This window comes from Mercurialis annua, linkage group LG4 (genome assembly GCF_937616625.2).
Source record: "Mercurialis annua linkage group LG4, ddMerAnnu1.2, whole genome shotgun sequence".
NCBI lineage: Eukaryota > Viridiplantae > Streptophyta > Magnoliopsida > Malpighiales > Euphorbiaceae > Mercurialis > Mercurialis annua.
In genome coordinates, this window is record NC_065573.1 from 17,979,591 (window position 1) to 17,992,897 (window position 13,307).

Genomic DNA, 13,307 nt, shown 5'->3' on the forward strand with positions numbered 1-13,307 from the left:
TCGGTTTGATTCAGTTTTTGCACACTCCTAATTAACAATAACATCAATGGTCGCATATTTCCTATCTTGCTGATACTTAATGTTCAAAGAATTGTGTGAGAACTCCTAAACATTTACAGTTCTATACATTGTGGCTCACTTTGTGTATTTTTTGGCATATTTGAGTATCTGATATCACTTGAAGGCTATTGCCTCTTAAAGATTCTTTGGCCAGGAGCTAGGATTGCTAAAGGGTCGTAGGTCGATTTCCTCTGTACAAAAACTTCCCATTGAGGACCAAAGTGAGCTTGCCATTCTTCTTGGGTTGTGTAATGGGGCAAATATTGCTTAACTCCAAGATTGGCTTCGGAGCAAAAATGTAGAATTTTTTGATTTTGAGATAAAATGTGTGACAGGCCATCTTTGCCAGTGGAAGATGGCACTGCAGACGATAGGAATGCCACTAGATAAAAGATATCTTCTTCTGGGATGCTTAAAGATGTTTTATTTTTCCACCTGCAATATAAATTAGAACTTGATTGGGAATACATCATTTTAAAATCTCGTCGAAGAAATCGAGTAAATTATCGATAGTGAAATTACTTGGACTTGTTTACTGGATAAATGAGAATGGGTCCATTGCTACTATCTGTAAGAATGTTGCCAAAGACCTTTTGAGCAAACTTGGAGATTTTGCTTTTAGGAATTAAAAGATTCATCCATGGGTGTGGAATTTCCCATAAACCCTTTTCTCGGAGTTTTATCTCGGAGATATGTACTCTGTCGAGAAATTCGACATAAGAAACTTCCGACAGGAAAAGTGTGGATGGAATATAACTTAGTTCTGACAGCAACTCCTCTGTTTTCTGCGTTGAAGCATGAAAGTTAAGAGGCTGGGACTGTGATCAAGTGAGAAGATTTTGTCTGGATAAAAATAGTACTACGTACCTGGTTCGTTACATCAACCTCGTCTGTATTGAAGTATTTAGCGACTTCCAGACAGTAAAGAGTTTTACCATCCGAAATGAACTGGCTGGCTTGTATTGGGTCTTTGGGATCGAAGGAAGATCGCCAGTTGTTGAGGAGACCCGTTCTGTTAATCAATACAAATCCTTCAATATAGTCGAAAGAATTTTCTGATGCTATCAGATGTTCTTGGTCATTGGAGAATCTTGAGAACTCAGAGTACAAGACTCGGATCCATTTCACCTGTCAAATATTATTTACAATATTAGAGTAGATCTAGGATTAGGCAATATTGCTCTAAGTGTGAGTCAGGCATATGGACTTTGGAGAATTGAAATACCCTATTAGGTGCTAGTTCAAGAGATATTCTAGCTTGGGTGATTATGCCAAACTGTCCTAGTCCTCCAAGGGCACCATAAAATAGATCTGCATTCTCCTGCTCTGAACATGTAAATACTTGTCCCTTGCCTGCATCCACAAGACTCAAATTAGATATACTTCTTTTGTAATTTAGCTTTATAGTTAAATATGGTTGCGAGAAGTTATGTTGCACAGAAACTTGTCGACTCTGGAAGCAATTCATTTTTATTTTCGAAAACGCTTCTGAAAATCTGAAATTTTAATATTTAAACATATTTGGGTAAAAAATAGTTTTTCGCCATTGTTTATTTCAACGTATTTCTTTCGGCGTTTTCATTTCTATGCAACATAAGCGAGAAGTTGTCAAAGACGTGAATAATATTTTTGGAGAGGCTTCATTTTTGTTTTCCTTTTGGTCTCTGCAAAGTGCTTTAGTTTGTTTTAGACAATTTCTAAAATGATACTGAGATGACAATTTTAATATCATCTTGTGTGATCTTGGGCATTGAAACTCTACTGAATATTCGGTCCTTATACTCTACCTGTGACTATCTCCAGCTGGTAAACATTGTCAATTTGTGGTCCATGTCGAAATGCTTGTCCGCTAATTCCTGCATTTGACAAGGTACCGCCAACACTGAGATGGAGGTAGTCGGTCCACGATTTCGGTGCAAGCCCATATTTTAGAGTTTCATGTAGAATATTAATCCATAGCTCACCACCTGATACATCCACATAGGGTAGCTCGCCTGTATGAATCCTCATCACCGGACCCTGAAGCGATTCCATACTGATTACTATGCCTTGATGAGCTTGTGCCTGGCCTTGAAGAGAATGACCATGTCCCCTGGCAGCAACTGTAATCTTGGAACTAGGACCCATATTGAAAATATAACTTATTGTAGAAGAAATATCAGAAACTGATTTTGGATACAGAACTGCTGATGGTGGGAAATGGAATCTGTTTCCAAAATCCTTAGCTGCATATTCAAGATTATCAAATCCGAGGTGTCCGTCTAAGTTTAGTGTTTGTTCCGTAAGCTCATCGGAGGAACTTTTATTGGATAGGAGTAGGATACTTGAGTTAGAACAAAGATGTAAATTTCCAGGTATAGAGAACAAGAATAAGATCATAAAAAACCCGAGTAGTGTAATAGTGTTTTGTTTGCGGAAGGCAGAAGGCGGAGACTCCATCTCGCTTTGCATGCTCATGCAGAGAGAGAAAGAGATCGGGTATGAAGAGTTGAAAGGAGAGATGTAGAAGAGGTTATGGAATTGGAAGGTGAGAAGAGATTTTATAGTGGACGGTTTTGGGGTAGCATAGTCGAATAAACAGAGTCAGATATTCTGTTGTGGTGAGTCTGTATTATTATGAACCGTCCCTAAACTTTGTCATATTGTTGTGTGCGATCATATGTTCAGATTTTTGTTTTGGCTCCTAAAGTGGAATGGATAACAGTCACAAGAAAGTGAAAATACTCTTTACTACAAGCCTCATCTTCTTCTTGTGTTCTCTTTTAACTTTTTATCAACCATAATTTTATTAGCATCTTTAAGACCTTCCGTCGCAAATGTTTATTAGATTTGAAGCGTGAACAAGCACATGGATCCATTGATCATAGGAATTCTAGTACCAACTTAAAATTTTAAGCCGTTAGATGAGGTTTCGACTATAATTAAATTATTACTATTTTTATTTTGGTGTCTTTTTAGAGATGTTGCCACTACTAGCAATGATACAGCACTGTTTTTACTACTTGAAGCAATGGAAAAGTATTCACAAGTGATAATTTCTTTTTTTGTGTGTAGAGAATTGACTAAGCCTATATGACTTTTGTGCATAAATTGTTGTCAGTTATTAGGTACCAATGAAGAAGATAAAAATTCCCAGTATCTACGGACCGGCCCCTACTAACATCGTATGCTGCTTCAGCTGAGTGGTCATGACATAGGACCCCAGTCATCACGTGAACTTCACAAGGTCTGTGCTTCATCAAAAACTCTCATTTCACACTTCACTAATTATAGTATGCCACCTCACTAGCTTTCTCACTATTCTCTTACATCAAAACTTGTCTTCACTTTGGAATCTTTTTTGTCTTTTTTCGGTCGGTTTAGCATCTTTCTATGCTAACATTTGAAAATTGTTCTTACTAGCTGCACAACTTAACTATCTCTAACTCTGCTAAGACTATTCCTTATTATTATGTCCAACACATTTATCACCAAGTTTGGTCTCTCTGGGCTGTGTAGGGGCCAATGGCTACTTGGCTGTGAGGAGGTGAAAAGAGAGAGATTGGAATTGATAGTTTGAATGAGGGAAACACTAAAAAGGTCAACCTATCAGCTTTAAGATTAGGTTGGAGTCTTAGATCCCAGCATGGGGCTTCCCTAAAATGATTTCTTCTATTTACTATAAATTTGGTACTTTTCTTTTTAAATTCATAAATGTGTACTACTACTATGTGTTGCCCCATTTGCTACTCTTATTGGCTAACCTAATAAGCATTCATTTGAAATTTGACTAAAGTGTCAAACCGGTCTTCGAATTAGTGATTCGCGCTCAAATAATTCACTCTTAGACATGAGTGATTCGTGCTCAAATAGCTCACTTCTAGACATTTTCATCTTAGGTTTTAGACTTGTTCCTATTGTACGATTTTATCCTTAATTAACATAAAAATAAAGAGTACTGTCCTTAATTTATTAAAATGACAGAGAATGAGTTTTTTGAACCTGAATCATAAGTTTACGGACCGGACCCTTTACTCTTTGAAATTTTGTACGAGTCGGTATCTTTCTATGTTAACATCTGAAAATTGCTCTTACTAGCTGCAACTCAACTACTTTTCTTACTCTGTTAAGGCTATTCCTCATAATCTTTAACAAAAAGAAATTCCCATTTGTCACCAAATTTGGTCTCTGTGGGCTGTGTAGGGGCCAATGGCTACTTGGCTGTGTAGAGATGAAGAGAGGGAGAGAGACACAGAAAAGTGGGGAATGAAATTGATAGATTGAATGACTGAAAAGGTCAACTTATCAGCTTTAATGTTAGGTTGGAGTCTTAGATTCCAGCAATGGGGCTTCCCTAAAATGATTTTCTTCAATTTAGTATAACTAAATTCATAAATTGTGTGTTCAAGGAAACTAGTGGTATTACTACAAAGTATTGCCCCATTTGCTTTTCAACAGAAGTTTGTTTTGCCCTTCAAATTTGGTATGAAAGATCACATAAGGATAAGTTTGTGGTTTTGAAAAAACACCACCTTCAAATTTGACATTGTGTGTTACCTCTCAAACGAGATGTCGGAAAATGGTTGGAGCATTATAAATAAATTGGAGCTGAAGTGACAAATTTATTGTCCTATTTATAGTTGAAAGGTAAAGGGAGCTAAAATATCAGGTTTGGAAGTGTTATCATTTCCAAAGCCACAAACAAATTTTATCTGATATTTTACATCAAATTCTAGATGAACCTTTATCGATTCACTTTTGATATTAGCTAACATAATAAGTATTCATTTGAAATTTGATACCGTACGGGGTACACTATGTAAGTGATTTCGTAGTATGCTCAATGCTTATAGGAAGAGAGCATACGATTATGCAAGTGATTTCGCACTACTTTTTAATTAATATTTTTTTAGACGTAATTTTTTACTAGAATGTTAAGGTTAAGAAGTTTCTATAAATGAAAAATATAAAAACATAATTACATTTTATTTATTTATATTTTTAAAATAATATATAGAAAGAATTTTGTCCACTAAAATGAGATAAAAAAATATTATATTTCTGTTCATTTATGATCCCAAAATGTTCATTCCATTGCCTCCAATGCTTTTTTATTTGTCTATGACAATTGCTTTGTCCCAATTATTTAGGTTAGTGACTGAATAAAATTTTGGTTTCTAATTTCAGCCTGTGAAATAAAGTCAACTTTTCATAATTAGAAATTCAAATTGTAAAGTGCTTTGGTTGAGGAATTTGATATTGTTTGTGGATAGTGCTTCTTACTTAACTGTATTGTTGGCAAGTAGCTAAACATTTCTATTCTCTTATTATGATTCTAAAAGTGGCTTGTTTTAGATTAACTATAGGAGGGGTCCTAATTGGATTGGTGATGATGTTGGGCATCTTTTAGTGGGATAATTATGATGAATCTTACATTAATTTCATGAGAAATTTGCAAAAAAAAGAACTCCATTTGCAAACATATTTATTCTCAATATCTCATTTTTAAAAATTTATTTTTTTATTTTTTTATTTTTATTTGTACTCTCAATTAGCAGATTAATTTATTTATATTTTTACTCTCCTTTTTTTAAACACATGCACTGTTTTTTTCTCTTTTTTCTTTTTCTTTCCTCTTCCTCTTCCTCCTTTTTCTTTTTCTTCTTTTCTTTGCAAGTTTTTCTTTTTATTTTCTTTCATGAAATTCCTTAACAAATTCTATTAAATTTTCTATAATTTATTTAATATATTCGATTTATAACACAAACAATCAAAGATTTGAAATAATTAAAAAATCAACGATGAAAATATCAATCACGTTCGTCTCAGAAAATTTGAAATAATGGAAGATTACATAGCCGCCATCATATCCTCTTATTATGGATCTTCTTCTTCTTCCTCTTTCTATTTTTTATGTATTAATTTTTAATTTTTATTAATAATTTTGTTCATATGTTTGAACCTATTGTAAACCGTTTGAAACTATTTTTAGAAATCGTTTTAAATTGTTTGTTTGAAATCTTTATAAATTTTTTTAAAATATTTTTATAACTAATTTAACCTTTTTTTTATGAAATGTTTGAAATTGTTTTTAGAATCCGTTTGAAACTGGTTTAAACTTTTGTAAACTTTGAAATTTTTGTAAATTGTTTTGAAATTTTTATAAGCTGTTTGAAAATGTTTTTTTTAAACTATTTGAAACCTTTGTAAACTGTTAAAAACATTTTTAAACTGTTTGAAATTATTTTTAGATAAAGGTTGCAAATTGTGTTTTATGAAACTGTTTGAAATGCTTGTAAACTGTTTGAAGCTGTTTTTTTAAACTGTTTGAAACGCTTGTAAACTGTTTGAAGCTATTTTTTTTGAAACTGTTTGAAACGCTTGTAAATTGTTTGAAACCATTTTATAAACCTTTTTTAAATGATAATAAAATTATGTTTTAGAAACTTTTTGAAACTGCATTTGAATCTGTTTGAACCGTCTTTAATAATTAATAATTTACAGTTTTTTTCATTTTTGGAGAAAGTTAGGATTGTTGGATTTGAATTCAAAGTAAAATTTGAAGCGATTTGATTACGAATTAAAAATTCGAGCAGATCGGAAACTAAATTTGAAACTTACAATATATTTTTAAAAATAATGATAGAATTAGAGAAATTAGTTTGTTTAATTGATATGAGCTGAATATTTTGAATTGAATTGCTAAATGGAGTATAAAAATAAATAGAAGAGTAAGAAAATAAATGACTGACACGCTAGGGTAGAGAAATAAAGTTGAGATTTTGAAATTAACAAATGCTAATTTTTTTTATTATTTAGGTATTCTCCTAATTATCCCTAATTTGATAGGATTTGTTTGGTATTATAGATATTGTAGTTGAGATAAACCTCTATTAAATATGTTGGTTCAAGGCTACATGAATAAAATTTTATTTTGATTTGGCCTATTTTGTCTATTTATCTATTGAAGAAAAATGATTTTTATTCATTTAATACTAATAAATAAATGGTCTAATCACTTAAAAAATTTCCCACTTTGTACTTTTTTTTCGTCTACACCCGACTTAAGAAAATTTTCAATTATACCCTGTTTAGAATTTTCAGGTTTCAACTCTACCCTAAAAATAAGTTAAATTGACCTCTTTTAATTTGAAAAAGTTCAATTAATCATTCATTTTTAAGAATAGATGTTAATGTTATTAATAGTATAAAAACACTTTCTTCCTTTAAAATTCAACTAATAATAAACATTTTTATTTAATTTATTCAATAAATTTTTAAAATTTAAAAATGTTAAAAAAATATCATTATATAGAAAATAAAGTTGATTTCCGAAAAGAAAATTAGATTATTTCGCTAAAAATTTAACTTTCGAAAGGCAAAAACCGATCGTTCTTTACGGAAGAACCGATCCATCAGGATCGCTCTTCAATGGAAGAACTGACCCATGAGGGTCGTTCTTCCATTGAAAAACTGACCCATGAGGGTCTGTTCTGAATCCCAAATGCTACCTTATAGTGGGGTGAATAAGGTGTTTTAAAAATTAAGAAGAGATTAAGAGATAGAGATTGACACAAGGGATTTAGAGTGGTTCGAATCACAAGTCGATCCTACTCCACTATCAAAAATTGAGATTTTGATAATTCATTAATATGTGTTTTAAAGCTTAACACAAACTAATACAAAAAGAGATTTTCTAAGGCTAATCTCAAACTTACAAAGTGATTTTTCAAGGCTAATGACAAACCTACAAGCACTTAATAATTAATCAAACAATTGATAATCAACAACAAGAAAGGAAAACAATCAATGTAAATTGATGCACAATAAATGTTTTAAAAATAAGAAATTGAATGCTTCTAATCTTTGGTTGTTGATAAAGTGTCTAACCTCATAATTGAGGTAGACAATGGGTATTTATAACCCTAACAACCTTCCCTTGAAACCTCTAGAACAAAACAAAAGTTTTGCTGGAAAAGCAAAGGTCGCGCCCGCGACTCTTCTGTTGCTCTGACAAACTGGCTGACAGGTGCCACATGGCACCTTTTCATAGGGGTATTCAATTATTACCGTTGAGGGAATGTAACGGATATATAGATCGCGCCCGCTAGGACTTGATGTCGTGCCCGCGACATTTCTTAAGAAACGAAGGGTAAGAACATTGGATTGTCGCCTCCGTGAAGATTCATGATCGCGCCTGCGACTTATGTGTCGCGCCCGCAACTACCTCAGGGTAGCGGGCGCGAAACGCTTCTGTTTCTTAAGGATACCTGGTTTTGTGATTCTTGCTAGAAGGCTCCGATTCGACCCGTGATGGTTTCTATATGTTCCTGCATACTAATAAACATTATTAGAATCTTTAAATTGATTGTCAAATTCAAAATTAGGATTCACCTTGGTCCAACAATCTCCACCTTTTTGATTTTGACAATCAATTTATAAAAATGGCTACGTTAGTAGAAGTTCAAATGAACTTTGACTCCCCCGCACTTTATGCACAAGAAATTTAAATGAATTAAGGCAAGCATAAAGTATATACGATTTTAAAAATTTTGGCATTTTATTAAAAATTTGCACTTTTAAGAGATATATATATAAAATAGAAAGCAAATATCTCTTTTCCTTTGTCAAGATCAAAAAGAGTGAAAGGCAAATATCAAAAGAAATAAAGAAATAAATACAAAAAAAAATATGAACAAGTAAGTAATAAAAGCATAATGGAGAAACAATATAGAAACACACAAACATGTAACCTATTACTTGATAAAATACAAGGCATTTTTGGTATATAAAAAATGCAAAGTTATGAAAAAATGCAAGAAAAATATGAAATGCATATGAGTTGGAGCTTCAAAGGTCGCTTTCGCTCACAACTTCTTCATCATCATCATGTCCTTCTTGAACCGATGGAGGAGATTGAAGACCAAAATGATCATCCATTCTTGTTCGGAGAAATCTTATGTTTTGATCAACGGTATCAAACCTCGTATCAATTTGGTTGAAACGATTTCCCACATTCGTTTCAAACAAGGTCATCCTTCCATACATGTGAGAAAGGAGTTGAAAGGTGTCCATACCGGGAGGTGGTTGAGGATAGGCTTGAGGTTCTTCCATAGGAGCATAAGGAGGTGTATCTATTGCCGCTTGCACTTGTTCGTGAAGTTGCTCTACATTTCTCCCTAAACCGCCTCTTCGCCTTTTGGCAAGTCTCTCAATGTGAGTTTGCATCAAATTCTCACCAAGAAGATAAATAAAGTGAGAACCATCATCATAAAAGGCCTTGCAATTGTTGACCTAAAAACCCAAATTGAGAAGAGCCGCGTTCCATTTGTAAACTTTTTCTTGAAGGGTGCGGATGCTCGGAGTCCAAGCCGAAGAACGCTTAACCAAGGCCATAACAAAAGCACCACAACGAAGAGTTCCCTTTCTTGCCACCAATCCATCCAAGTGACACATGAAGTGATAAGCACAAGACATCTTTATGCCCTTCTCAACCGCATATAAGAAAACAAGATCTTTCAAATGCATTTATCATTTCTACACTAATTTTGAACCAAACAAAAAATAAAAACAATCATTCTCATTCCAATTTCTTCTCATTCCGATTCTCATTTCCAACCTTGAACCAAACAGCCCCTAAGTATGTCTTCAAGTAGGCAAAAGTTTGCAACATTATTTCTATCACATTTGTTATAAGGTTTAATCATTTAAAAGCCCCCAATCTTTAAATTTTTTTCAATTGCACCCTGATGTAGGAAAATTCTCTCAGAACCCCCCCACGTTTAGATTCTTTTTCAATTGTACCCCAAAGTATTAAATTGACCTATTTTCACATGATTTTTTTCTAAAATAATCTTTTATTTTTAATCTATATTCTAATTAAACACTAATATTATTAATAATGTATAAAATCATTCTTTCTAAAATTATATCCAATAACCTTTTAAAATCAAAACTATAATTTTTTTTTAATTTAGAGTACAATTGAAAAAAATCTAAAGCTGGGGGATTTTGAGAGGATTTTTCTATGTCAGGGTACAATTGAAATGAAATTTAAAAGTGTGAGGGTTTTGGGAGAGTTTTTCAATGTCAGAGTGCAATTGAAAAAAAAAAATTTAAAGGTGAATGATTTTTGAGTGATTAGACCTTATTATAATAAGGTGTAACTATTTGGTGCTCATAAATACTGGATTTCCATGTTGTGATGATGATATATCTTTACATGTTTCATATAGATTAAGACAAAAACTCTTATGATTACTGAGATCTTTGCATTATTTTGTTGCTAACCATATAGGAGAAAGAATGTTGAAGCATTTTCAATACTTTATGATTCGGTCTCCTAATTATAAAAAGACTAAAGTTTAATATGTTAAAAACCCACTTGAATTATGAAATTAATTAAATTATACTTATATGTTCTCTTAAATGAGACCAACCTGATTCTGACCTTAGTATAATCGAACTTAGTATCTCATTCACACTACACATTGTTTTATATTTAAAAATTCCTTTTATAAAAAGATATTAGTATTTAAATTGAAAAATTATAAATTTATTTTAATAAAAAGTTATTTAATTTATATATTTATTAAAACAAAATATTACCTTTTTACAAATAAAATCATTTGTTTTGTAAAAGTATTATATATATTTTTTTATCAAAAAAGTATTATATTTAGTTTATCACATAATTATGTCAGGCTTAAAAATAAAATAAAAAAACACCTCACTTTTTTAAATTTTTTCGTTTATGGTTCAAATCTTCGAAATTATCAATTTTAGTTATTTTTTTAATTTTAATTTTCAATTGTACTAATTTGTTTAGATTTAAATGACAAAACAATCAAGTGTACTCTTCATGTTTCGAAAATGGTAAATAAGCAAATTGAAACAATATGAAAGATATATTTGAATTTTTTTTCCGCTATAAATTGAACAAATAGCTAAAATTGAAACTGAAAATTGAAAAATAATTTAAAATTTAAATATTTTGAATGATTAAACCATTATTTAATTATATATAACTTAAAATAGTTTACCAATATTTATGTTAGTAATAAATATTATATAAATTAAATTAATATCCATTATTACATGATTTTATTGAAATAAAGTTATATATAAAAAATAATAATTGTTATTTTTATTTTTTTTCATTTGCAACCTTTAACCGAACACATCGTTATTGATGGAACACTACAGAAAATCCCACATTGCTAGAAAAAGAGCTACATGACTGAAAGGTCTATAAAAGGATAATAATATAACTTCTTATAAGTTACGTTTTATTGCCTATTTATTTTAAGTTAATTACTCGACTATCCTTACTGACTTAAACATCATAGTGGATTTTAGGTCTAAAAACTCAAGTCCATATGCTTGTCTCACTTGCACCTCCCACCCTTTTACAGAGTAACGGCCGTTGAATCTTTACAATTAACAAATCTCTCGTACCATCACGAGATCCATAATTTGGCGCCATTTGTGGGAATAAAAAATTTCCAAAAACAAATTTTATTCGGGATGGCCGAAACTAATAAAAATCTCCCACCCGCAATAAAACTATGATGCCATCGGGGACGAGGGAAACACCAGCGCCTCTGCAAACGACTATGAAGGATCCACACCTACCGCCCCTAGCCCATACACACTGATTGGCCAACCTACCGATTTGGGTGGTTTGAATCTATGAAATTGATATTCTATGCTTAGGTTACTGATATGTATGATATGTTTGATGGATTTGATGTTTATGAATTGATCTTGTTGGTTGTATCAACATTTTGGCATGCTCTCGATTATTTTAGCTAAAATTGCGTAAAATGGTGAATTTTGGTTGTTTGAGAGTTCTAATCGCATAAATGTTTTGAGATGATGTACCTACTATTCTAAAATGATAAATATGATGTTTATATGATTTAGGATCAGTGGCTATACGATTTGGATTGTCGAATGCATGATTTGTCTTGTTTAGCATGTTTAGGCAATTTCTAGCGAAATTGCGGTATCGATTGTTTAAGGGATGTTGGCACGAGTTTAGACAATCTTGTTGGTTTGAAATTTCGGTTGATCGAGGAATCATTTGGAGTACAGAGCTGTTAGACTCAGAATTTTGTACGTATGCGTGTTTGACCTTTCGAAACTTAAAACCACTTTGATTTTATTTTGGTGATGGAAAGAGTACCTTCGGCCTAATCGCGATAGGGAACCGTTTTTATTCTTATGGTCAAAATTTCGTGGCGCAGTCACTAGGTTGAGGAGTGAACTTGGGAGACGGAGTCCAACATGCTAAATTGTTATCTTTTACTCTTCCTGGAGATACGCTGAGTTTATTGTTTATGTATTTTATGATATATATGTGTGCACTAAGTCTTTTACTATACCTGAGCTGTTTGTTTAATTCGAAGAAGAATTATCCTAAGTGGAGTAGAATAATATCCCGTATTTTCCGGCATGTTCTCCTTGTGTTTTTGATTTGTTTTTGGCCTGTTTCATGTTAAGATTAACACATATGGTACCTTGGTGTATCTTGACGAGTGTCTTATGTTTATCCCTTGGGTTATAAGAGTTCAACACTTATTTTGTTGTTTTGAGTTAAATTCGAGGACGAATTTTTATAAGTTGGAGAGAATGTAACACCCTGTATTTTCTTGTTATGTTTTCGACATGGTTTCAGATTGGGTTTAGTATTGTGCCACCTTGATTGAGTCTTGTTTTGTATGTTGTATGTGTCACATGTATCGTGTGAATATTAGATATTGATTCGACTCATTTTTGGATATTTATTGAAGTTGTTTTCTCATGTTTTCCAAAACTACCATGTGTTATTAAAACGTTGATATCTCACAATTGAACGGTCGGATCGGGCTAGTCTTTGGACATGTTGTTCTTGAGAGTACTAAAATCTGGTCGGTTGGATTGTTATTTAGAGGTTTCTAACTCTTACAATACCTATTAAACCATAGGCTTTAATTGAAGCCCAATTAAATCCCGCGAGAGTCTATAAATAGACCCCTTAAGTTGCAAACCCTAGCCCCCCATTCGACTCCAAACCCTAAAACGAATTTCTTCACTCAAAGAACTTAATTTCTTCTTTCTAACAAGTCTTGATGCGATTCATTCCGCTAAGAACATGATTTTATATCCTACTCGCAAAATCTACGCAATTTCTACGTTGTGTTCTTCGTTAGAGGCTTGTGGATTAAATTGAATTCGGTCCAGCCCCTTGAACCTTGGGTTAATACATCATTTATCTTATTGTTCAC

General features: G+C 32.4%; 1 protein-coding gene across 1 annotated transcript; it reads right to left on the reverse strand.

The window, feature by feature from the left end:
* Positions 1 to 91: 91 nt before the first annotated feature.
* LOC126678760 (cytokinin dehydrogenase 1-like) lies at positions 92 to 2,795 on the reverse strand. Its single transcript, XM_050373660.2, has 5 exons — positions 1,848 to 2,795; positions 1,286 to 1,413; positions 928 to 1,188; positions 583 to 845; positions 92 to 495 (listed from the first exon to the last, which is right to left on the reverse strand). The coding sequence occupies exons 1-5, from the start codon at positions 2,515 to 2,517 to the stop codon at positions 186 to 188; spliced, it is 1,632 nt and encodes a 543-aa protein (XP_050229617.1). The 5' UTR covers positions 2,518 to 2,795; the 3' UTR covers positions 92 to 185.
* Between the last annotated feature and the right edge of the window lie 10,512 nt (positions 2,796 to 13,307).

What these genes read in the sequence shown, in the direction of transcription:
- LOC126678760 (XM_050373660.2), bottom strand. Translation starts at nt 2,517, where the DNA reads ATGAGCATGCAAAGCGAGATGGAGTCTCCGCCTTCTGCCTTCCGCAAA. An exon ending in CCAGCTGGAGATAGTCACAG is followed by an intron (nt 1,414 to 1,847) that starts GTAGAGTATAAG and finishes TTGTGGATGCAG; the next exon opens with GCAAGGGACAAGTATTTACA. An exon ending in TATCCAGTAAACAAGTCCAA is followed by an intron (nt 496 to 582) that starts GTAATTTCACTA and finishes TTTATATTGCAG; the next exon opens with GTGGAAAAATAAAACATCTT.